This window comes from Hyaena hyaena, unplaced genomic scaffold, assembly GCF_003009895.1.
Source record: "Hyaena hyaena isolate Hyena2069 unplaced genomic scaffold, ASM300989v1 scaffold_105, whole genome shotgun sequence".
NCBI lineage: Eukaryota > Metazoa > Chordata > Mammalia > Carnivora > Hyaenidae > Hyaena > Hyaena hyaena.
Window position 1 is genome coordinate 2,026,398 of NW_024080737.1, and position 27,873 is coordinate 2,054,270.

Genomic DNA, 27,873 nt, shown 5'->3' on the forward strand with positions numbered 1-27,873 from the left:
AGCAGCAACTCTTACAAATAGTCCTCAAATTGGGCCAATCAGGTGACTGATTGCTTATCATTATAGAAAAAGGTTTTATAGTAATATTACCCATATTTTTGTATTAATTTCAATGTTGTTTCTAGTATTTTCAGGAATTTAGTCAGTTCTTCTCCCAAAATAGGAATAATGAAAATGTAAATTATGTAACTAATTTAAAGGTTTTTTTAAACTGTTTTTTATTTATTTCTAGGAGAGAGAGAGAGAGACAGCATGAGCAGGGGAGGGTGAGAGAGAGAGAGGGAATCACAGACTGAAACAGGCTCCAGGCTCTGAGCTGGCAGCACAGAGCCCGACGCGGGGCCCGAACCCACGAACCGCGAGATCATGACCTAAGTGAAAGTCGGACGCCCAACTGACTAAGCCACCCAGGGGCCCCTAAATTCTGTAACTAATTTAAAATTGAGCCTATCTTTAAGTGACTATATTGATACTTTTATTACTTCTCCAGTGAAGTTTTGGTTACTACCAGAAAAAATGCACCCTTCAATGATAATGATGACTTTGACTCAGCTCTGGGAGGAGGAACTGGAGCATTTATACATCACAAACCCTCAAGGGGAAATTCATTTGGAAGAGCTCAACTGTTTCCTACCATGCACTGTTGATGGTCACCAAATACAATTTGGATGTCCAAACAGTAAGAATACAAAGTACTCAACATCAATACAATCAGAAATAAATCTGGGATATTTTCATAGGAACTAGCACAATTTGCAGACATGAAAGTAATTTTGGAGTTTATATGAATTTTAAATCAAATACATACATATATCTCTCTCTATATTTATTATTTTATGATGCTAATGTAGTTGATTTCTGGCAATGATACAGAGTCACTTTGTGGTCACACTGAGTCAGTGGAAGCCCATGTGTTATAAATAAACATTTGGCTCTACCAAGAAGAGATTTATCAAAAGCTGTGCAGAGGCAAACAAGGCAGGCAAGCCTTGATCCCCTGCAGGTACCATTCCATGTGTGACCAATTACTTTACGATTCTGCAAAATATATAACAGCAACCAGATTTAGGGTACAGAAAATTTTAGGAAGTGTTATTAAACTCCACTAAAATGAGTCTGTTTACATGTTTTCTCCCCTAGGAAAAAAGGACAAGCCTAAGATTGTCTATATGTGAGTCATCTATCTTACTGCTCACCATCTGGCAATTCTGAACTAAGGCCTTCTGGCCTACCACCACCGAACAGCCTTAAGAAAGCATTCTTGAAAGAGTGATATGTATTTTCTAAGAGGTTTGATGATGTCAGATAAGTTGGTGCAAGATGTATGGTACCTCCATACAATATATATCAACTGTCTCAAACTCTTTGAAGCTTTTGCAAAAAGTGGCCTTTAGCAACTTCTAGCCAAGCCTGGCTTTCCTAGGATGTTCACTGGGGATCTATTCTAAGTTGACTTCATAATCATGTGTCTGACATGGAAAAATTAGGGAGAATTTTGTTTCATTAACTGCTGCTGAGTGAGGTCTCACTAAATAGAAAGCAGCTAACTTTGTGCAATCAGGCCTGGGGCTATGCCATAAATTTGGAAGCTATTTTTAGAACATAATTCTAGTCTTAAGGGAAACTCAATACTACAGTCTACAAATATGACTGAAAGTGTCTGAGGAAGGCATTTTCATATGAACTATACTCTTAGAGCATAAATTCTAAAACATGTTACAGATTACTTTTTATTGATGTAGTTGCTGTAACAACATAGATAGCTATTAAGCTTGAAGAAGGCTGATTTCATTTGTTATCCTTTACAAGGGAAATATCTAACATCATCATCATTATTAACAAATATTTTGGCAATTTACCAAGTATGCAGCATTGATCTAGGTACTAAAACTATAAAGAGACTCATTGAGAGTCTTATCATTATAAAGAGATATTAGGAATATTTTAAAAAATAGCAATCCAAGGCAAAATGCAAGATGAGTAGTACATGGGATCACTGAGGACAGAGGAAGTAAGATTTGATCTAGACTTGATGAATGTGGAACCTAGATAAATGGAGCAGAGGCATGGACAAAGACATGGAGGTGTGGATGAAAATGGCACATGCAAAGAGGCAGTGTGGGATAGCCTGGCAGTGGCATGGCCATGAATCCAGGGTAGAGTCTTAACTCTGCCCCCTATTGGCTATAGTACCTTGTACGGGCTATTTGACTTTGAGTCTATTTTCTCACCCATAAAATGAGGACAATCATAGCTAGGCTACAGGCTCTTCACCATGGTTAAATAAATAAATTGATTCAGTTATTTTTATTAAATATTCATTATGCATCATAAGAATATTTATTGAATAAAAATTAGCTATTTTTACAAATAATAAGTTATTCATCTGGAAAGAGCAAGTCCATGTGGGAGATGACTTAAAACTAGAGGTATAAGCTGCATCTAAATACAAATAACAGTAACTAGTAACACTGAAATAAGGAAAAACCAATAGCAAAAACCAAGTCGTGGTCTATATCTATTATTTATAATATGTATATTCCTTTGTTCAATAATTTAAAGGTAACTCCCTATTTCTTCTTTGTTTTTACAAAGGTAGGGGTTATCTGGGAAGAAGATACTCAAAGATGTAAAAGTAAAATCCAAAGTATCCAGACATATAAAGGTTAGACTGGGTGAATAGAGCTCCTTATAAAGATTTCGTTTTTATAAGCAATAAAAAAAAAAGTATAGTATAGACATAGACTTAAAGGAATTTTCAAAAGATCATTTATTCAACATGCATTTGCTGACTTTCTACAGTATAGATCCTAGATATGTGCTATTTATTTTGTTTAGTGGAGGAGACAATAAAGAATAATACACAAAAAAAGGAAATGGGATAAATGCTCTGAAGGAAAAAAAAATAGGAAAACTTCCCCAAAGAACAATATTGGAATAACTCATTTAGACTGGGGAGGGGGTCAGAGAGGGCTGTTTTGAGGAAGCAGTGTTTGTGCTAAGGCCTCAAGGACAGGCAGAAGTGAATGAGATGTAGGGAGAGGACAAGTGGTCCAGGTCTAGGCCCTTGGTGGGAAAGAGCCTGGGCAATGGTGCTGGTGCACACAGTTCTCAAAGACCATGCCAGCCCTGGTAGCCTATATATGTGTATGTGTGTGTGTGTGTATATATATATATATTTTTTAATTTGTCTAATACACATATGTGTGTATGTGTGTGTGTGTGTGTGTGTGTATATATATATATATATATATATTTTTTTTTTTTAATTTGTCTAAACCTTGACCACAATAGATGACTTCAAGCCAACTTGGCCTGAATGGTCTTTGAAATCCATTGGCCATTCTTGTAATAGAACTTCAAATATTAGTTCTGGCAACAGAGGTACTCTAATCCCCAAGCATATATAGAAGGATGACTTTAAAAATGCCCTCCGGCTTCAAGGGATCACATTCACAAAAATCAACTCAAATCATACACAGTGAATTTAGAGGAAATGATGTGACTGTATTGTGCTTTGATAACAGAATGGTAATAAAGAGTGTAACAACAGGTGATAGGGTTAATTTGTTGCCTCTTGCCAATTACATATTGCCTCCTCCTGGCGTGAACCACTATTTACCTCACAAAGAGTGAAATGGCCAAAGGTCTTCCTGCAAATCCAACATGGCAAATGCCTGCCATTTACCTCCCTCTAAATGTGCTGATGTGACCTTTTCCCAAATACAACTATCAGTTAACATAAATCCAAGGGTAAACAATTACAGGTTGTCTGCAGATGTCCTTGCATAGGGTCCTGGCTATAATGTAAAATTCAGTTGGCTGGAGAACCAGATACCACCTTGAACACATAGAATTTGGCAGGAAGTGATGACGGACATACTGCTCCACCACCATGAAAGATACATGGTTCCTTGTATTTCATGCCTTTCCTAATCTATGTGGTACTGTTGAATTTCATTTGATTTTAATTTTGCTTTCTGTCAAAACTGAAAATCATTAACCATTCCACTCCCCTAACCACCTTCATCAATATGATGATGCTCTATGCTCAGTGCAATGCTCTCTGAAAAGCTACCCGTTGAAAATTCAAGAAGTTTGTGTATATGTGGGTATTGAGAGATGTTTTTTCTTTGACATTCTCAAAGAGAGTAGACCAACCCAAAGAATGAAAGGAACGGACATGGAAAAAGGAAATGCAAATACAATGAACTGAGACAGAGATGAGAACTTCAAAGAGAGGGAGACGACAGGAAGATTTATTATGAGGAAAGGAATTCAAATCAAAGCAAATATAGTAATGTGATGGTGGTAGTAATAACCCAAGAAGTCCAATATTTTTTCCCTCTTTATAGAGAAAACAGGACCTAAATATAACTAGTGTCTGCCTCGGGACAAAAGGGAGAACAAAATACAAAAAGTGTCTGTGTCAAAATCAATCAATCAATCAATCAATCAATCAAACAAACAAACAAACCCCACCTCAGTTAATTTTGCATCTTTTTTTCCCCCCCTCATCAATTCTCCAAATACTCTGCTGGGAAAAGGAGATGGGAGTTACCGGCTCAGAGTTAGTGAAGCCTGTGATATTTGACCTCAGTCACCCTTGAAGTTTGCATCTGTCACAACACAGCACACAGCTTCCTTATACACTGCCTTTGTCTGCTGGATTCACGAAGGGCCATTGAGTGAGACACCCAAACAGCCCACCAGCACCATAGCTACCAGCCTGCTTCTCTCTGTGCTTCCTTCTGCAGGCAGAGAACCAGACATGCAAATCAGCACCCCAAATCAGAAGCCTTCTTTCTGCACTACCTATTTTCCAATTTTCTGTCCTACACTTCCTCAACATGATGGAATCTTGTCAGTACTGGGAGTGACTTTGCAAATATGAGCAAATAGTTCCCCTGGGCCTTAGAAAGAAGGCTGGAGAGACAGCGTTTCAAAATAGCCTAAGGGCAGTAAAAACAGTAGGAGTCAAACTGCTAGTTCTCTTTGGCACTATTCTTTTCATTCCAAAAGCCCGCTGAATACCAACATGTTCACAGTTTGGAGTCAAGACTTCCATGCTTACCCCCCATCAATTAGTTTGGGTTTTACAAATGTGCTGATGTGGCACCTCTGACAATGACTGCATCACGTTAGAACCAACTGTCCTGAAAAACAGTTTGCTGGACCTCCAACACTAGATCACTGGGAGATACCAGCAGAACTGTACAAAATCCCTCTTGTGTGGCAGTGCAGTCTCTTGGGCCACAACCCAGTCACTGCTTAGTGCCAACTTTGCATCTCCTTTACTCTGCCAGACATTTTGTTGTCATCCTTTGTCTGCTGTTTCAGCCTCCATTTACCTAAGCTTATATTTTTTTAATCCCTTTGTTATTATTTAAGTGGGATTTTAGTGATAGTGAAGATGAGCGTGTTCTCAATCAGCTATGTTTACTCTAAGGTGTGTATGGGGGGGATGCGAGCGGGGGGTGGATCAGAAACCCTTAAACATCATCTAGCATAAAGCTCCAGGTGAATGCAGCAGCCAGTAAAAACTGACTGCCTAGAACAAGGCTTGATAAACTATGGCTGTCGGCCAAGTCTGACTCTGCTTGTTTGTGTAAATAAAGTTTTATTGGAACACAGTGATGCCAATCCATTTATGTATCACCTGTGGATGCTTTTACACTATAATGGCAGAGTTGAATAGTTGCAGTTAAGATCAAATGATTTATCTCTGACCAAGGAAAATTTAGTAACTGGCCTTTTACAGAGAAGGTTTGCCAAACTCTGGTCTATAATGCAGGCTGGTAATAATGCTTAATATTGCAAGACGAAGTAAGCATTTTTCTATATTTCAAATTTGTTTGAAGAGTGTTACAATTTTTGGAATTATTACATTTGGTTTTAGGGCTAAAGGGAATGCCGTGGGCAAGAAGAAAATATTTTTTACCAAGGTATAGTAAAAAAATATCTTTTTAAAGAAAAGTACTGATCTAGATTCAGTATCTTATAGCTGATATAGTGTAAGATGTTACTTATAGAGGGAAACCTGGCAACTCTTTATATATTATATTAAAGATAAGTTAATTGACTAGCAGGTCTATTATTTCCAATACTTAAACAAAAATATTCCATTTAGAAGATCATCCTGCTAAAATTTTGTAGCACACTGTAGCTATCATTGCACATTGCTGGCCTAGATCTTTAAATTATACTTGTAAACCAGCCCATGTTTTTCAAATCCAAATTTTCACCATTACAATTAAAAATTGAAGCATCTTCACTTTTAAAAACTGATAGCCCTTTCTTGAAAGGTCAAAATACTTTCCAAAATAGTCCTGGGGAGAAATACATAAAATTTCTAACAATAGCAAAATGGTAAGATTAAGGATAATTTTCTTTATCCCTTTAGGTAAGGGATAAGGGGATAAAAATTTAAAAAAATTTTTTTAATTTTTATAGTGGACACTACATTTTTATATTTATTTAAAAAATTGACTTCATGAGGAGTTTTTTTCTATGAGGAAATGGATTAGAATTGGGTTATGCTATTATTTGAGAAATTCTATTAATCTATCAGCTGTTACAAAGTTAGTATCGCAGGGAGCCAGCCTTCTGAGGGACAAATGATGAGCTAAGTTTGTTTTGTAGATGAAAGAATTTCAGAAAATACCAGTCTCAGTGGTGCAAAATACTCAGAGACTAAGAACTGTGTCTGAAAACCATTGGCATAAATGGCAGTTAGTTTGGTTTAGTTTTGTTTCCTCCAGCTCACATGTCCCAATTTTAGTTTGGAAAATAAGACCATCCTCTCCACAGGTGACACAGCCCGTGGAACTGTTCTGAAGAATAAAAGTCTTTGTCTCACTTCCTGCTCAGCCCATGCCTTCCTGGCTATGGGAAGTGGGGGGTGCAGAGAGTTACACCGTGCACTTGGTCCCCATCTCATATTTTCCTACAGTAAAAAAATCTGTAATTCATATCCATGATAGCTAGAGCCTGCAATGTTAATACTGACTGAATTTCAGGTAAAAATACGAAAAGCTTTTATGAGTAATAATTTTTGGATGCTCATCTCATTTAATTCTCAGATATGCAATGCACTGGCCATTACTATAGAAGAGAGACTTCTGGTTTCTATTCTAGAGGCCAAAGCCCATGCTCCCAACCTCTCCACCCAATGGCCTTACTTTTGAATGTCCCCTCTGATTATTTTATTTTATTTTATTTTATTTTATTTGTTTTTGGGGGAGGGGAGAGAGAGAGTCCATGCAAACAAGTGAGGGAGGTGCAGAGGGAGAAGGAGAGAAAGAATCTTAAGCAGGTGCCACACCCAGCATAGAGCCCAACATGGGCTCCATCTCACAATTATGAGATCATGACCTGAGCTGAAATCAAGAGTTGGATACTTCCTGACTGAGGCATCCAGGTGCTCCACTCCTCTGATTTTATAAATAACTATAATGAAGCTCATTTTTTAAAAGAATTAACAGTCATCAGTTTCCACTAATTCAGTATTTTCTTCAATATAGCAAGTGTTTTGAAAAATACCACACACATATCTCCAGCAAATGACTAACCACTTTGTCTCTTTTTAAATGCTGAGTTTGAGATATAATTCTTTATTTGTGAAAGTCTCTGTGTGTTTACAACCTTTTGTGTTGCACAAGACAATTAATTTTTCTTTTCCTAATTAAACAAAGGGTATCAACCTAACCATAAATGAAAAGTCATGTGCAATGTTAAAGTCAGTCCATTTGGCAAAGAGACTGGGATTCAGCTGCACATTAATGGTACACACACTGTCTCCTAGGTCAGGCCTACATCTTGCTCTCCATTTGTTGGTGTATTTGTTCATTCATTCATTCAACTGTGTGTGTTGAACTCTTACTCTGCACTATGCGAGACACTGGGGATAGAGAAGGTCCAAAGCCTGCAGGGATGTCAAAGGGATATAGACTCAGGCCCACGGTGTTGACTGTTTCTCATTTAAAAAAATTTTTTTAATGTTTATTTATTTTTGAGACAGATCATGAGTGGGGGAGGGGCAGAGAGAGAGGTAACACAGAATCTGAAGCAGGTTCCAAGCTCTGAGCTGTCAGCACAGAGCCCATTGTGGGGCTCGAACTCAGGAACCATGAGATTATGACCTGAGCTGAATTTGGACGCTTAACCAACTGAGCCATCCAGGTGCCTCTGACCACTTCTCATTTTACGCTCAGCATGTATCTCACAAGGTATGTAAGTGTTTAGGATATTTGATAACTGAGTTGTCTAAAATCCAGAGCCCTAAAAGCCAAGTTATTGGAAACCTTAAAAAATAAGGAACCCTGAGTCCTACTGTAGGACCCAGAGAATCTCTTCAGGTTCCAAGTGCTACTCATGTCTCACCTTGGGCCTGACTGATGCCCCCAGGGGCTGAGAAGACCATGTCTGGGCTTCTGCTTGCTCAGTTGGGAATTTCATCCAAGGGTAGTGAAAGACTCCAGGACACAAACAAGTATTTTAGGAAGTTTATTTGTCTGATAAAGGCTGTGATTTGTGACCTGAGAAGGCCTACAATGGCTGCAAAGGCTGCCACTGGTGGGACTCACTGCTGCATGGATTTCTCTGTCCTGATCAGTTGCCCACTGAAGATGTCACCCTGCCTTTCCTCTTGGGCTGTATTGTCAAGCACTGGGCCCTGCACTGAGTGAGCAGATGCAAAAGCAGGCTCCAACTGGTCTCATGATACTGACCCATTCACTCAGGACACCTCACCCCCACACTCTCCCTTTTAAGTCCTTGTGTCTCCAAACCCTCATCTGTCTGGAGAATGTGAGCCAATTCTGTCTATAGGAAGGGAGTAAATGGTGAGAATGCAAAGAAATGCATTCCTAATAGCAATTATTTGAGGCTCCTGCCCAAGAAGGTTGTGGTATAGACTTTGGATTGAAAAAGAGAAGAGGAATACTTCTCAGACCTTTTAACCGATTTATTGTACCTACCTCTCATCATTGCTTTATTATAGGGGTAGTTCCAAGCCCAACCTTCCCTAAAATGAATGAACAAAGTAGCCTGCCTACATTCTCCCTGAACAGACTCTGCCCCCAACTAGTTGATTCCATAATTCCATGTTAAGAAACGTGGGTTTGTTTGTTTGTTTGTTTGTTTAGACAGTAAAAAGTGTGACCAAAACTAGAAAAGAATTTTTTTTCCCAAAAGTCACTGGGGTCATCATTACAGCAATTTGGGTACAGTTTCTTCTTATACCAGCAAAGGTCCTTTCTTGATGACATTTTTATCAGTAAAACACCTCATAAGGATGAAAAGAGTTTACTAAATCATATCTTGATGGATAAAGTGAAAATGAATTTGGAACACATGGATTACATTTTCTTAAAATGTGCATGAGTTCAAAAGTTAACAATAATAGTGCTTGACTAAAAGCATTTGGAAATTTCTTAAGCCTCAAGACTTTGAAAACCCAGTTTCTAAGTTAAACTTAGATGGGTTCTCTTACACATTAGGGCACTATAATTTGCATTAAAGGTGCTATTTGTTACAAATAGCACTTCAACAAACCAAGGATAGCAACATGCTATTATTTTATCCTTTGCTTTGGAAATTTCTTTGTATTTTAGTGCTTTAAGTTTTCAAATAAACCCTTTAATTTATAAGTTACTGAATTACTTTATGAAGACAGAATAATTCTTCTTGCTGTTGCACATAAATTGAAAGTATACAATAGTTCAGGAAATGCAAAGTTAAATATGATAAAATTTCTGAAAACATTAATAAACATCTTACGTGTTCAACGTATACTTGACATTGGAATTATGGAGAGATTATACAATTTCAGTGTTGAATATAAAGATTTTCTTGATTTTTTCTATTGTAGATTCAATTGTTTCTAAGAGTTCAAATGTTTTGTTAAAAAAAAAAATCAAATAAATAAACAAAAATCACCCGGTGTAACTGGTGTGATTGAAAAATAAAAAATCAGTGGAAAGACACGATAGGGGATATAGTAATGTCCTATTTACTGGAAAAGATAGCTTTTATTCCAGTATTTTCAGGGTTCTTTTTAAAAGAAGTTAGAAAAAAATCAGGTAGATTCAGCAGAGATGGTCCAATGCATAATTACATACTTAAAAAGAATGAAGGCCAATTGGATTAATCTGTAAATATCAGTGATAGGTGAGTGCATATTTAGACACCGTCTCAATCCACTTTTCAGTGTTTTGGGTTTAAGAAAGCATACATTGCCTCTAGCACACTTTTGCTTAATTTTAATTCTCTGAGTATTTTAAGGGAAACATAATCCATGTGTTTCTAATTCATTTTTACAACTTGACTAATCATCATTGAAGACATATTTGATACCCAAGATATTTTGAAACTATTAAAACTACCTTCAGTGAGGAACTAAATTCCACATTCATAAAAAGTCAGAAAACCAAACACACTACAAATTCAAACATGTACCATGGAGCAGAATTTCCTGGCTTGCAAGCCTATTCATTCTTTCTTAACCCTATATCCTGTGAGAAGAATCAAAGGACAACTGGAACCACAAATTTAATGAATAGTCCAGATGACTGAGCCTTGTAACCTTGAGTGTCCTTGAGAATAGTCATCTCTTCAATTAAGAGGTGATTATTAAATGAAGAGCCAGTTAACTAAATCGGAAATTCACTGTAAGGAAGAAAATTACTTTCTCTACTTCTGGGATTCACTGGAATTTCTCATTCCTACAGTAGCAATGCTTCTTAAACTGTAATGTGCATAGAATAACTTGAAGGATCTTGTTTAACTATAAATTCTGATTTAGTAGGTCTAGGATAGGTCTAAGAATCTGAATTTTCAGTAAGTACTCAGGTAAAGTACCCAGGTCAATGGACCACACTCTCAGAAGCAAGGGTCTGTTGCAGGGTTTCTCAAACACCAGTGATATTTTGGGAAGGATGATTCTGTTTTTGTAGGGGGCTGTCTTATCCATTATAAAATGTTTAGCAGCATCCCTGGCCTCTACCCACCCATGCACATGCTTCTACTCCCCCAATCATGACAACCAAAAATGTCTCCAGACATTACCAAAAGTCCCAAAACTGGGGATAAAATTGCCTCTAGTTGAGAACCAGTGCTCTATTTTTGTTTAGTGATTAAATGTTTGTTGCATAATATAAATACCTTTTTTGATGAACTGCTTTAGCGAATACTGCATCATTAACTAACTAAATAAAAACCTTTCTTTCTCTATTTTTTCCCACTGAGCAATTATACTTTTATTTATGGACACTCTAGATGTTTCACGGATTTTATTTCCTTTCTTACTATGGTCACCAGGATGCTCAGAAGTAAACTTGCAAACCACATTTAGCAATTGTGAAAATTTACAGGGAGAAATTTTTGAGAAATAACTACTAGATTTCTTTTATTTCTCTTCCCCCTCTCCCTACGTTAAGTGAATCATCTCCTTTAATTTATATTTTCATAGGTTCTTTAATATACAATTTGAAATAAGATTGATTTCCTTTAAATAAGGTAAACCAAAGAATTTCAATAAAAATAGCAAGCAAGGGGACTTCTGGGGAGGATGGCAGAGTAGGAGGACCTTAAACTCACCTCATCCCACAGATTAAACTAGATAAAACTTGAACCAAACAACCCAGAAAAGGACCCAAACAAACTCCACAAATAAATGCAGAGAAGAGGCCACATCAAAGAGGGTAGGGAGGGAGAGGATGTGAGGACTTGGTGGGAACCCAAACCCTAAGGGTCTGCTACTGAAGGGAGGAGCCAGAGGCATGGAGAAGGGTGAGAAACAGACTAGCGTACCAGGGATCCTACAGGGGAAGAGAAGTCGTCATAGCATTTGGCTTTAAAATCAGAGGGGCCAAATTTTGTGAGTGCTTACAAGCAGTAGGACTTAAAGCCTGGAACTTTAAAATTCAGCAGGCTCAGCTGTGAGGGAGACCAGAGGGTGATAGGAAACTGAGTGTCTGTCCTTAAAGAGGCAACATGGCAAAATGCCCATGGAGATACAGCTTGGAAGCAGCAGTTTGAGAGGCACCCAGAGCTTTTAGGAGGGAGAGTTAGTTACTCATCTCCAAGTTCACTAAGGGATTTCTCCATGAACAGAGGAGCTGGCTGGTGGCATTGCCTTCCCCTACGCCTCATCATAAATAGAGAGCCACTTGTGGGAGCCAGCATGGCACCTGTAATCACTGCCTAACTTGCTTACACCATGCTCCCTTCCAGTGAGACCTGCTTCAGTCCCGTAATTGGAGATCTCCTCCTCCAGAAGACCTGCACAGACCTTGCCAACACTGTTTTCCAACCTTCCACTGAGAATGTGCACATCTTGTTAAATTGCACCTCCCATTCATGTGTGTTTTGTGGAGCAGCCCCAACTGGACTCCACAGTGGCTGCACATTCCCTGTGGCAGAGGACCAGCACCACCTAGTTAAAGGTTCATGTCTCACCTAAGTCTCAAGAGCAAGAGACTTTCCTAACTACCAAGAGAAAGATGACTTTCCTAACATACAGAAACACACAGAGGGTTAGGAAAAATGAAGAGACAGAAAAATATGTCATAAATGAAAGAAGAAGACAAAACCCAGCAAGAGACCTAAGCAAAATGGATGTAAGTAACATGCTTGAGAGTGAATTCAAAATAATGATCATAAAGATACTCACTGGATTTGAGGAAAGAGTAGAGGACATCAGTGAGACACTTAACACAGTGATAAAAAAGAACTAATCATATGTGAAGAACACAATAAATGAAATTAATAATCCATTTGATGTAATAAATACCAGGCTGGAAGAAGAAGAAAAACAAACTAATGAACTAGAAGACAGAGTAGTGGGAAGTAATCAAGCTGAATGAATGAGAGAAAAAAGAATTATGTAAAGAAAGAATAGACTTAGGGAACTCAGTGACTCTATCGAACATAATAACATTTGTATTATAGAGATCCCAGAGATAGAGGAGAGAAAAAAGGGGGGGGGAGCAGAACATTTATTTGAAAAAATAATAGCTGAAAGTTTCCCAAATCTGGGGAAGGAAACAGATATCCAAATCTAGGAGGCACAGAGATTCCCCCAACAAAATCAATCAAATGAGATTCACACCAAGACACGTAGTAATCACAATGACAAAAAGTAGTGATAGAGAAAAAAAATTCTAAATGCTGCAAAAGAAGGCAGTTACATACAAGGGAAGCCCCATAAGGCTACTAGCATATTTTTCAGTAGAAACTTTGTAAGCCAGCGGCTTTATATATCCAAGGTGTTAAAGGGGGAAAAATCTACAGCCAAGAATATGTTATCCAGCAAAGTTATCATTCAGAGTAGAAGAGGTAAACAGTGTCTCAGACTAACAAAATATTAAGGAGCTAATATGACCACTAAACCAGGCCTACAAGAAATATTAAAGGGGACTCTGAGTGGAAAGGAAAGACCATAAGCAAGAGGATGAAACCTAGGAACCACAAAAGCAGTAAAAATAAATATTTCTGTAAAAAGCAAAAAAAAAAAAAAACCAGTCAAGGGATTCACAAAATGAAAGTATACAAAATATGACACCATAGGCCTCAAATATGAAAGGAGGAGGAGTAAAGAATGGGTCTCAACTTAGGCAACAATAAACTTAATATAGACTGCTATATGCAGGAGATGTTATTTACAAACTTAAAAGTAACTACAAATCAAAACCCAGTAATATATATGCAAAGAGTAAAGAGAAAAGAATCTAAGTTATGGAGTAACAAAACCCAGCAAATGAGGGAGAAAGACAAGAAAGGATCAGAAAAGAACTACAAAAACAACCATAAAACAAATAACAAAATAGCAATAAACATATATTCTAACAATTATTACTTTGAATGTAAATAAACTAAGAGGTCCAACTAAAAGACATAGGGTGACAGAGTGGATAAGGAAGCAAGACCTATCTATCTGCTGCCTACCAGAGACTAATTTCAAACCTAAAGACATTTGCAGATTGAAAGTGAGGAGATAAAGAAATATTCATCATGCAAATGGAAGCGAAAAGAAAGCTGGAGTAGCAGTCAGACAAAATAGACTTTAAAACAGGGACTGTAAAGGAAATCATCAATAGTAATACAATAATTGTAGGTGACTTTAACAGCCCACTTACACTGATGGACAGATCATCCAAACAGGAAATCAACAAAGAAGCAATGGCTTTGAATGACACATTGGACTAGATGGATCTAACAGGTATATTCAAACTATTCCATCCTAAATCAGCAGAACACACATTCTTTTCAAGTGCATAGGGAACATTCTTCAGAAGATCACATATTAGGCCACAAAAGAAGCCTCAACAAATTAAAATAGATTGAAATCATACATACCTCTTTCCTGAAAACAACAGTATGAAACTAGAAGTCAACAAGAAAAAATCTGGAAAGAATACAAATACATGGAGGTTAAATAACATGCTCCTAAACAATGAATGAACTGGCCAAGAATTCAACAAGAAAATTAAAATAATATGGAGACAAATGAAAATAAAAACACAATGGTTCAAGTCTTTGCAAAAGCAAAAGCTGTTCTAAGAGGGAAGTTTATGGCAATACAGGTATACCTCAAGAAACAAGAAAAATCTCAAATGAACAACTTAATCATAGCCCTAAAGGAGCTAGATAAAGAAGAACAAACAAAGCCCAAAACCAGAAGAAGGAAGGAAATAATAAAGATGAGAGCAGAAATAAAAGATATAAAAACTAAAAAAATGATAGAACAGATCAATGAAACCAGGAACTGGTTCTTTGAAAAGATCAACTGAATTCATAAGCTTTTAGACTAATCAAAGAGAGAAGGAAAGGACTCAAATAAACAAAATGAAAGAGAAATAACCAACACCTCAGAAATACAAATTGAAGAGTATATTATGAATAACCATATGCCAACAAAATTAAACAACGAGGAAGAAATGGATAAATTCCTAGAAATATACAGCCTACCAAAATTAAAGCAGGAAGAAATAGAAAGTTTTAATAGACTGATTACCAGCAAGGAGATTGCATCAGTAATCAAAAGCTCCCAAGAAACCAGAGTCCAGAACCAGATGGCATCATAGGTGAATTCTACCAAACATCTAAAGATGAATTAGTACCTATTCTTCTCAAACTATTGCAAAAAATAGAAGAAGAAGAAAAATTTCAAAATTCATTCCAGGAGGTCATTATCACTCTGATTCCAAAACCAGGTAAGGACATAACAACAACAACAACAGAGAACTTCAGGTAAATATCTCTCATGATCAGAGATGCAAAAATTCTCAACAAAATACTAGCAAACGAAATCCAACATTACATTAAAAAAAAAAAAAAAGTCATTCACCAGGGGCTGCCTGGGTAGTTCAGTTGGTTAAGTGATGGACTTCAGCTCAGGTCAAAATCTCATGGTTCATGGGTTCGAGCCCTGTCTTTGGTTTTGTGCTGACAGCTCAGAGCCTGGAGCCTGCTTCAGATTCTGGGTCTCCTTTTCTCTCTGCCTCTCCCCTACCTCCTCTCTCTCTTTCAAAAATGTATAAACATTAAAATAAATTTTAAAATAATCATTTACCATGATCAAATGGGACTTATTCCTGATATGCGAAGGTGGTTCAATATTTTCAAATTGATCAACATAATTTGTCACATCAATAAGAGAATGAATACAAATCATATGATCATTTCAGCAGATACAGAAAAAAGCACTTGACAAAGTACAACATCCATTCATGATACAATTCCTCCACACAGTAGGTTTAGAGGGAACGTACCTCAACATAGTAAAGGCCACATATGAAAAGCCCACAGCAAACAGCATACTTAATGGAGGAAAACTGGGAGCTTTCTCCCTAAAACCAGGAATAAGACAAAGATGTCCACTCTCACCATTTTCATTCAACACAGTACTGGAAGCACTGGCCAATCAGCCAACAAAAATAAATAAAAGTCATCCAAATTGGCAAGAAAGAAGTAAAACATTCATTATTTGCAGATGACATGATACGATATACAGAAAACACAAAATATTCCACCAAAAATCTACTAGAATTGATAAATGAATTCAGTGAAGTTGTAGGATACAAAATCAATGTGTGGAAATCTGTTGCATTTCTACACACTAATAATGCAGTAACAGAAAGAAATTAAGAAAACAATCCCATTTACAGTTACACCCAAAAACAACAAGATACCTAGGAATAAACCTAACCAAAGAGGTGAAAGACCTGTCTCTGAAGTTACTTGATGAAAGTAATTGAAGTAATTTCAAGTTATATTACAAAGCTGTAGCAATCAAAACAGTACGTACTGGCACAAAAATAGATACATAGGTCAACAGAACAGAGTAAAAACCCAGAAATAAACCCACAATTATATGACCAATTAATATTTCACCAAGTAGAAAAGAATGTCCAATGAGAAAAAGACAGTCTCTTCAACAAATGGTGTTGGGAAAACTGGTCAGCTACATACAAAAGAATAAAACTGAACCACTTTCTTACACTGTACACAAAAATAAATTCAAAATGGATTAAAGACCTAAATGTGAGACCCAAAGCCATAAAAATTCTAGAAAAGAACACAGGCAACAATGTCTCTGACCTTGGCTGTCAGAGGCTGACCCTAGACATTTTTCTAGATATGTCTCTTGAGGCAAGGGAAACAAAAGCAAAAATAAACTTTTGGGAGTACACCAAAATAAAAAGCCTCTGCACAGCCAAGGAAACAATCAAACAAAACTAAAAGGCAACTACTGAATAAGAGTAGATATTTGCAAATGACATATCTTATAAAGGCTCCCTATTGAAAGTATATGAAGAACTTACACAAGTCAACACCCCAAAAATAAATACTCCAATTAAAAATTGGACAGAAGAAATGATACACACTACTCCAAAGAAAACATCCAGATGTCCCACAGACACATGAAAAGATGCTCAACATCACTTATCAGGGAAATGTAAATCAAAACTATAATGAGATATCACCTCACACCTGTTAGAATGACTAAAATCAAAAACACAGAAAACAACAAGGATATTGAGCAAAAGAAACCCTCTTGCACTGTTGGTGGGAATGCAAACTGGTGCAGCTACTCAGGAAAACAGTATGGAGTTTCCTCAAAATGTTAAAAACAGAACTACCCTACAATTCAGCAATGGCACTACTATGTTTTTACACCCAAAATACAAAAGCCCTGACTCAAAAGGATAAATGTATCCCTAAGACTAGAGTAGCATTATTTATAATAGCTAAATTACAGAAGCAGCCCAAGTGTCCATCAATTGATGAATGGATAAAGTGTTATATATACATACACATATACACATATATACATATATCTGTGTGTGTATATATATACATATATATATATGTACATACATGAACACACACAATATAATATTATTCAGCCATAAAAAGAATTAAATCTTGCCATTTGCAAAGACATGGATGGAGCTAAAGAGTATGTTGCTAAGCAAATTAAGTCAGAGAAAGACAAATACCATATTATTTCACTCATATGTGGAATTTAAAAACCAAAACAAATGAGAAAAAAAAGAGACAAACTAAGAAACAGATTCTTTAACTATAGAGAACAAACTGATGGTTACAAGAGGGGAGAGGAGGAGTCACTTCTTTTGACTAAAACTCACTCTGGAGAAATGGGAACTGGCAGAGAGGTAATCTAAGATAAATCCCAAAGTACCAAGAAAAATTCTCTAGAAAAGTTTTTCCCTAAAAAGCATTCTTCAAACGGGCCACTGGACCATGTCAATGAATGAGACACCAGGGAATTTGTAATATTTTCTTATTTGCTGTTTTTCCCTCTGGAATTGTATGGGAAAGCTTTAGGATTTGTCTCTGCCTTCAAATCTTATAGCTCTCCTCATCGATAAATGATCCTAATCCCACAATGAAACTAATCTATTTTAGAAAAGAAGGAAACCTCCTCCAGAACCACTAAATGAATGGGTGTTATCATCATCCCCCAGATTAGACCAACCGAGGAGAAGGAGGTAAGGGCTGGGTTGGCTTTGCTTCCTTGGTCATGCCAACATGAGGTTGAAGTTGACTACATGCAAAATTTCAGTAAGAAATCTTTTTTGTAATTAATTATGAAATAACACCTGCTTCTTGATATTTATAATAAACTTTTATTTTGTATATTCTTATATCTGTTCAAGTTAAAAAATCAACTCATGTTGGTCTATTAGATAAAGGAAGACATTACTAGCTTTAAAATTAGCTTTCTGCAAGTCAGGCTTGCTGATATGCTCTACAGCTGGGATATATTTTCACCCCATCAGGAAATACTTCAAAGCAAACCAAAGCAGCATTGATGGGTTCTTGTAAGCTTTTACATCATCCTTTATAGAACACCAGTGATGGGCCACATTTTTAAGGATTTATTTCAGTATCATGCATTTTTGGATTCTTTTAACCTCTATTTTTGTTCACATAAAGGAATTCCAGTGATTCAGATATTTAAGATGCCTTTTGGCTAATGAACTAAATTCCTTCAGTCTTGTAGGTAAATACAATCAAGCAATGATGTCAGACCATCACTCTGGATATGAATACGTAACTTTCCATGGTGGCTAACCTGTACCCACACTAGGGAGAGTCCTATAAGACCAAGGAGAGAATTACTGACTTGGGAATAACAGGTTCTTTCATACTCAAAATGACACTGCTGACCCAACCTCAATAAGACCTGGGGTTTGATAATTTTTCCAGACATGATGATAGATTTGTGCTGCTCTATTTATACTCCATTGCTTGTCCCCACTGTGATTAATATCACACAATAATAAGATGGTGGGCTACAGATAAGAATGGTATCTGTGACCTTGACTCATCTTATACTGAATTCTGTTGTGCTGTGACTAGTGAGGTTCTTGTTCTTTCAACATAGTTTATTATTGAAGTATTAGATTGAACCATATGAAAGTGATGTTTTTGTAGGTCAGAGTAAGGAGATTGGATATCAGTTTTTTTCATATGATTCAAAACAATACCAAAAAAACTTCCTTAACGGCTGCTTTATCATTTTCTTATAATAGACATTATGGTCTTAGTCTAAAATTATTCTTAGCACTCTGTTGTTGTTGTTCTTGTTTCCTGTTGGTTGTCTTTTTAGCTTCTTCCCTTTGCTTCTTTTTTTAAATTATTATTTTTTTAATGTTTATTTATTTCTGAAAGAGAGAGAGAGAGACAGTATGATCAGGGGAGGGTCAGAGAGAGAGGGAGACATAGATTCTGAAACAGGCTCCAGGTTCTGAACTAGCTGTCAGCACAAAGCCTGATGTGGGGCTCGAACCGACGAACCATGAGATCATGATCTGAGCTGAAGTCAGATGCTTAACCGACTGAGCCATCTAGGCACCCCTTCCCTTTGCTTCTTGATTATCTCGCACAGTTCAGCAAGACCAAATATGCCTCTTTTACATCCACAACACTTTAAAACATAACACAGTTTCTAAGCCTAAATCTTTCTTCAATAAATTTCTAAGAAAAGAAATGTGATATTGTTGAGCTGACGGATCTCATGACAGCAAGGAAAACTGTGTCAGCCAGATGAGTGCTGGCTTTCTTCTGAATGGTTTACACAATCCCTGGAATAATAACAACATGTCCCCTGCAGTCAGTACGAGTCCTTTTTCAGTGGATGTATTTACAGTGAGTCATATAAATCTTCAATCCCTCACACATATCCTGTGCAAGGAATTTTCCAGGAATTTCCAGGAAATTACTAAAATGTGAACAAATTCCAGAATGTCTACTTAAAAAATACACATATACTCAGTTCTATCTAGGTCATTCCTGGCAGGAAACATCAAAAGAAAATACCTTTTGATTTTTGGTTGTTTTGAGTAAAGATGATGGATTTATTCAATATTTTGGAAAAAACCCCAAGCCACTTAGTTAACTCTCAAAGTCCCAAAATAATTCAAGGCAATAAGAAATATCATGTGTTTCTGACAACTGGAACTGCAAGACTTCCTCAATGTTCACAAGATTAAAACACACCATCTACCACAGTGTTTTAACCTAAACTGAAAAAACAAAACTATTCTGGTGGATGGAAATATGTCTAACTTTATGTTTGCTACAGATTTCCTTTTTTTAGCTGGGAAATTCACATAACCTCATTTCTGTTAAGTTCTCCAACCCGTGCATTAAATACACAGACTATTAGTGAAATGGGAAATTGTAAAGTGTTTGTATTAATTGGGTTTTATTGACTTTATTCCCAAGTCCTGCTATACTTAATTATTCAAAACTTACATTGAATATGAGCAATATTACTTTTATTGTCGCCATTTAAAAAAAGGAGTTTTAAGAATCCTAATCAATCAATTATTGTAAACACTTCTGAAAATGTCAGATTCTACAGACATACAGACCATATTTGTCATTGCCAAGTCCTTGAGAGCATGAGAATACATTCCTTTCCCTTTGTTAGCATGAAAATACATTCTTTCTTCCAACTTGGAGTGGGGAAAGGGAGAGAAAGCAGAATATGGAAAATGGGACTGAGTACCATTTACTGAAGGGGCTACAGTCAGCGGGTGGGTGAATATGAATTGGATTCACTATCCTTCAGCTATGTTTCTTTCCGAAAGAAGGGCATAGCCTGTGAAAAGCTTTCATGTCCAACATGAGGTCTAGGACCTTCTTCTTAGTCTGAAGGGAATAACATGGCTGTTAACTGAGAAAGACCACAGGAAAAATCCAATTAGTCTGATAGTGCCTTCAAAATATCCAAAAATATTCAACCCACTGCCAGGAGGATGAGCTTGACCTGTACACTCTCATTTTAGTTCCTGTCACTCAAACCTATCATCTTTTTCAGTACCAGGGCACAAAATTTAAGAAGCACCAGAAAATTTAGTAGTCAAAATAAGTAATGTTTTTTAAAATCAAGATTAATACACAAAGTTCATGATAAACAAAGTATCAAAATTGTAAGTGGAAACATGATCAATATTACTTCATTTTCCTTTTGCCTCTGCTCCAATATGACTTAGCAAGACATACTGATTCTGTCTTTACTTAAAATTTTACTGAGTTTTTTTGGCACCTCCTTAAATTGTGCACCCAAGGGAAGCCTCTGTTCCTGATATCTTGCACTTTGTTCTCTGTTTTCTGACTAGCTCACACTCTTACTGGTTCCTGACATGTATCATCTCCTGACTATGATTTCACTTTTTTCTTTCTGTAATTTCCAAGAAGCCAAAGACTGTGTCTGTTTGGGTCATAGCTGAATCTCACACAAAGCTGAATTTTTAGAATAGTGATTGGTGCATGGTAGTTGCTTCGTAGGTGCTACCTGAATGAACGGGAGAAAAATCTCTTGGAGCTCAATGCTGTACATAGTTTCCTTGTGTGATTATGTGGATGCAAAAATGCTTCTGGCTGGACTTCTACCTGAGAGCCTGTTCTGGGGAACATAGACCCCTTCCAGAATTTTCCTAAACACTAGGGACAGGGAATCAGGAATAATATATCTTGAGGTTTGAAAAAATCAGAGTTGGTGAACTTAGGTGTACCTAAGTAGATTCAAATAGGAATCAAAAAGATGACTGACCTTACCGGGGTAAAAAGCAATTAAAATAATGTAATGGTGTTTTCAAGTGATTTATTTTACAAAAACCTAAGGTATGGCAATTTTTATGATTTGAGCCTCCCCTGCCAACCCCCCACCCCCCGAAGTGATGTTTGAAATTTCTCCAGTTTAGGGTGTTCAGAGAACTTACCTTCAATGGTACACTGATCAGGGACTGGAATCTTCTTCCCAATTTCCACAGCGTATGCTTTGACTTTACTGAAGTTTTCCTTTAAGTGCAAGTAGAGCTTGTCTTGGTATTCTACAGGACTTTTAGTTGTTTCTGGAGTTTCTTCCTGGCAGTTTTCTTTAACTGTTCCTGGCAAATTCTCTGATTCTGTATGCATAATACTTGGGTGTAAAAGTGAAGAATTTCTCGGCTGTGATCTGTCAGAGTTTGCCTTAAAGGGCAACTTGTCATTTCCTTGGCTAAGTGGGTCTATTTCTGAAAGAAAGATGCTAGCTGGCGTATCTCCACTCTCTACAACTTCCCCATCATCTGAACTCAGGCTCTTTGTTAGCACAGTGTGCAAAGCCAAACTCTTTGACCTGCAATACAAACCAAAAGGCAAGACAGGCAAAGAAGTTGAGCTAGCATCCACTGAGAAGGAAAAGAAAGGATAATAACAGTGGGGAAAAGATACCTCCTCTAGAATGTGAAACCATAAATTGGTGCTTTTAACAGATTTGATAAAACAAATAGACCAGCAACAAGTTAGGTAATAAGCCGAATCTTTGAAGATGTAGACCACCTCCAAAAACAAAGATTTAAAAATCAATGTCATGGCAAAACTAACTGGAAAATGGTGGACTTTACATTCTTTTTTTTTTTTTTCTACTTTTGATTCTGCCTTTTCATCAGAAGACAGGAGAAGCTTTTTTTTTTTTTAATTTTTTTTTAATGTTTTATTTATTTCTAGGAGAGAGAGAGAGACAGCGTGAGCAGGGGAGGGTCAGAGAGAGAGGGAGTCACAGACTGAAACAGGCTCCAGGCTCTGAGCTGGCAGTCAGCACAGAGCCCGACGCGGGCCCAAACCCACTAACCGCAAGATCATGACCTAAGCGAAAGTCGGACGCTTAACCGACTAAGCCACCCAGGCGCCCCGACAGGAGAAGCTTTTGATAGTCATTCTCCATATAACATATTTATATTTAAAAAGTATTTTTAAAAACTAAGCCACAGGTTTGTTTGCCATTTGTATTCTCCTTTTTTTTTTTTTTTTTTGTTTTTTTTGAGAGACTGACTCAGTTTTTTTTTAACTGACTGAGCCGCCAAGGAGCCCCTGTATTTTCTTTTCATTATAGCAAGCTTCTTTGGATAACAGAAGCACCGTGAATGCCATTTTATTCATGAGAAGATAAACTTTGGGAGCTAAAGGTAAAAGATATTTTAAAAAAAAACACACACAATAACAAAACATGCAAACATGAAGTGCATACTTAAAAAAACAGCCAAGCAAAATATATACCTGTTAAATCTAATGTCCTTTCTTTCTTCCTTAGAAAATTGGCCCAAACTGTATCTTCTCATAGAGCTAGGAGTATTGCTCTCAGCATTTATTTTGTCTTCAAAAGCCTGTATTTTAACTTGGAGCTTTTCATGGTCATCATCTTCAGCCACAGTGAACTTGATTTCTTCCAGCTTCTCAGGGAATTCAATTTCATTGCTGGGTTTTCTCCTAAAAAAACAAAAATCATTTCATTAAATGTGGTCACGTATACCCTCAGAACAGTGTTACTCTCTATTGAACTGATTCAATATTCAAACTGATTCGTATTCACATTAGAAAAATTTATTTAATACATTTTTTAAGTTTATTTGAAAGAGTGAGAAAGGGAGAGAGAGAGAGAGAGAGAAAGAGCACATCCCAAGCAGGCTCCACACTGACCTTGAACTCACGAACCATGAGATCATGACCTGAGCTGAAACCAAGAGTGACACTAACCGCCTGAGCCACCCAGGTGCCCCCTGATACATTTTTCATTAGCCATTTAACAAATATTTATTGGGTAACTACATGGATATAGAGTTTAAGATTTTCTTTTTAAGTAACTTCTACATCCAATGTAGGGCTTGAACTTACAAACCCAAGATCAAGAGTTGTATGCTCCACCAACTGAGCCGGCCAGGTGCCTCCCACCTTTTTTTCTTAAAGAATATTATATTTGTTCTAGTTTCTGTCACCTATATCATTTCTGTGGTAGGAAATATGCTCATTATGGTCATCATCACTGCCAGCCCATCACTGGGGTTTCTCTTGTACCTTTTCCTGGCCTATCTCTTCTTTACTGATGCTGGCTATTCCTCTATACAATACCCCTCAACTGATTGTAGATTCACTCTTTGAAAAGACCATCCTATTTAATGGGTACATGACCTAAATCTTTGGAGAACATGTCTTTGGAGCTGCTGAGGTCATCCTACTTAGTGTGATGGCCTATGGTTGTTATGTGGCCATCTGCAAGTCCTTGCACTATACAACCATCATGTACTGGCAGGTGTCTGGCCTGCTAGTGGGAGTGGTCTGAGTTGGAGGCTTTCTTCATGCAACCATATGGATCCTCTTCAGCTTCCAACTACCCGTCTGTAGCCCTAACATCACAGATCACTCTATGTGTAATTTGAACACTTTGCATAATTTTGCCTGCAGTGATACACTCTAGGGCTCTTTGTTGTTGCCAACAGTGAACTGATCTGTGTGGCTCAGTAGGTTAAGCATCTAACTTTGGCTCAGGTCATGATCTCACAGTTCGTGAGTTTGAGCCTTGTGTCGGCTCTATGCAGACAGCTGAGAGTCTGGAGTCAGCTTCAGATTCTGTGTATCCCTCTCTCTCTGTCCTTCCCCTCCTCACACTCTGTCTTTCTCTCTCTCTCTCTCTCTCTCAAAAATAAAATAAAAACATTAAACTAAATTAAAACAATAAACTTCCTTTTAACTTTTCTTTTTTAAAAATTTTGTTTTTTATTTGAGTGTAGTTGACACACAATGCTACATTACTTTCAGGTGAACAATGAACACAGATCGTTGAAATTGCTTCTATAGCTTTTTCTGCCAGAAGTTTATAAATATGGGTGTTTATATCAATTTTACATTAGAAGGAGAGTTTTGGAAGAATGCAGAGAATAAAAAGCAGTTTTTTAGTTATCTACCATATCCTTATCCAGCTCTACAAAAGCATGGCTTTCATATGAAATTCATGCCAGACATTTTTTAGAAAATTGTTATTCGCTGATTTGTTTGCAATGAAATTAACAGAATAAGAACATTTCAAATGGACTGTGTAAAGTCATGGTTTTGCTAATTTTATGGCTATCACTGTGACTCTTTTATGTTATGAAATAAGAAAAATCTTTCTGAATTTTAATATGTTGGAGGAAAGAGATTTTCCATGAATGGTATTAATAGTTCCAACTATCTTTTTTTATTGCAGTACTTATAAAAACACTCTGTGACTCATTAAAATTACCTCCTTTAAGTCAGGGGCTATTTGTGGAATAGCTTTGGAACCCCTCTAAGGACTAATACATGCCTTAAACTGAGTAGAGGCCTAGTGATAAGCTGCAGAAATAGCTCACTGATGCTCACTAAGGTGCTGAATGATTACAGAAAAGTAGTGTGTGTTTATTTTCCTTGACCTGCCTTAGCCAGCCTAAAGCTACTTTAATTTCTATTTAGCAATCACTATCAATCCTATCATATGAGGTTATTAATTCCTTCCTTATAAACATAAGGGTTAATAATCTCTAGAAATCCATTCATCAGGATGGCTTAATGATTCTGTCAGTTTGTCTATGTATATTTACTCGGCCCTCTTTACCATTTTTTCTGGAGGTTGATGAAAAGGACCTCAAGCATATGAAACAATCATGGCTTTTTCAACCATATGGCTATTTTCCTCTGAGAGCCAAAGTAAACCTAGCATAGTATATAGGTGAGGACGAGAAAATATAATTTTTTTTTTTTAATGGCACTGCTTTTTAGGGAAAACTAACATGAAAGAGCTGGTGACAGATTTTTTTCAATTACATTCCACCCATTGTGTGGCCATGTGTATGGTGGGTACTGGGGAAGGTTACTTGGCAGGTTTTCTGGCTGGACCATAGAGGAGTAGTGGCTTTGAGGGAGGGTTCATAGTTTTGGGCCCACACAGTTTTAGAATTACCCTGTTAGTCCAGCCCAGGGACAGATATAAATGGTGCCACTGGGAAAACAAGTAGATTATCCCTTAAAGTAACTAAGATATTGTGTGTTGTCTAATAAGCTATTGCTGAGAAAACTTAAATACATATTTGTATAGTTTTTATAGGCTTCCTTGGTTTTGCATACATAATGCAAAAGTTATTATCCATACCATGCCTCACTGAAATATACATGAGTAGATTTGAAGAATCAGTACATGGGAATAAAGGCTAATCATGAACATGTATCTCTTTATGATACATATGATACTGGCTACCCACAAATAGATGGGAGGTTTTGACATCTTCCAGCCAGATGATTCTAAAAGCTGGACTTTATACTCCTATTACAATTGAAACAAAGATGGGACTATCATGGATGGTAATTTACAAACCATGATGATTACCAAGGTTAATTTTCAAAGATCCAATAGGACTTCTGGAAAAGATGGTGGGGTAGGACGATGCTAAGCTCACCTCATCCCAAGGATACAACTATATAACACCCACATCAGTGTGAACAACTCAGAAAATGACCTAAAGACTAGCAGAACAGACTCTCCACAGCTAAATGAAGAGAAGAGGCCACAATGAAGAGGGTAGGAAGGGTAGAGACACAGTGGAAGCTGAATGGACCCACGGGACTGTCCACAGAAGAAGGGACACCATAGGCATGAAGAGAGAAACAACCCTTCACATCAAAGATCTCAGGTATGGGGAACCCACACAGGTAAGATAAATTCCTATAACATGTTGCTTTGGAAACCACAGAGGACTAATTTTGTGAGTTCTTACAATAGTAGATTAATATCTGGAACTTTGAAAATCAGCAGGCTCCACCCTGGAAGAGCCAGAGAGGAAGAGGAAATTGAGTTACTGCCCTTAAAGAGAGAGCACAACAAACAGCTCTGCAGACATACAGCATAGAAGTAGTTTGGAAAATGCTTGGGATATATAGGAAGATTTACTTACTAATCTCAGAGCATGTGCTAGAGGAGCAGACATCTTCTAGGAGATGGAGACTTCTCCAGGAACAGAGGAGATGGGAAGCAACATTTCTTCCCCACTCTGACCCCCAGCCTACAAACATGGACAGCTGAGGGAACAGCACATTATGGAACACTCTTCACCTAATGTGCTAACACCATGCCCCACCCCTGCCTTCTCTTGCAGATATGCCCCCTCTGGCCCTGCTGCAGTTTTCTAAAGCAGCTCAAGGTCCCCTCCCATGACACACCTGGGCAAACTATGCTAACACTACAAGCTCTGTCCACATATTCTCCTGCAGACACATCCCCAGTGGGCTAGGGGCAGACATCTGGTCTGAATGCAAGCCCCAACAACAAACTAAACCTTCTCAGGAGGCACAACAGGGAAAGCACATTGCTGATCAGTGCTGTGTGTCTGGCAAATTTCTGGTGCGACTCAACTCAAGACTAAGGCAGACCTGAACTGACCCAATAACAACACAGGGACCAAATTCTACCCACAATAGACAAAGAAAGCCATTGCAAATGACAGGGATGAACACAAAAGTGGCTCAGCCAAAACAGTAGGGTGCATGTAGCCCACATAGGAGACACTACTAAAATAACAGTTTCTGGTGAAGAAGAGACAATGCACTGCAGGACTTCTTCATTAGGCCACCACTTTCAAGATCAGAAATTGAAGCTAACTTTCCTAACACATAGAAAGTGACACAGAATCCAACAAAATGAGAAGACAGGACCATATGTCTTTAATGAAAGAATAGGACAGAGTCACGGCAAGAGAGCTAAATGAAATAGAGATAAGTAATATGCCAGATATAGAATGTAAAGTAATGGTCATAAAGATATTCACTGGACTTGAAAAAGCGTGGAGGACTCTTTAACAAAGACGTAGGAAATATAAGAAGAACCAATCAGGGATGACGAACTCAATAACTGAAAATAAAAATACACTAGATAGAATAAATAATAGAGTAGAGGGATCAGAAGAACAGATCAGCAACTGGGAGAACAGAGTAATAGAAAGCAATCAGGCTGAAGAGGAGAGAGAAAAAAAATAATAAATGAAGAAAAAAGACTTAGAGAACTCTAGA

General features: G+C 37.4%; 1 protein-coding gene across 2 annotated transcripts in view; it reads right to left on the reverse strand.

Moving 5' to 3' along the window:
* The window catches only part of VEPH1 (ventricular zone expressed PH domain containing 1), a 218,740-nt gene that overhangs the window by 73,230 nt on the left and 117,637 nt on the right, over positions 1-27,873 (reverse strand). For both annotated transcript variants that reach the window (XM_039236070.1, XM_039236068.1), the window contains exons 7-8: positions 23,080-23,289; positions 21,762-22,159 (exon numbers count right to left, since the gene is read on the reverse strand). In XM_039236070.1, coding sequence (XP_039092001.1) covers positions 21,762-22,159; positions 23,080-23,289 — 608 coding nt within the window. The remainder of the gene's footprint in view (positions 1-21,761; positions 22,160-23,079; positions 23,290-27,873) is intronic.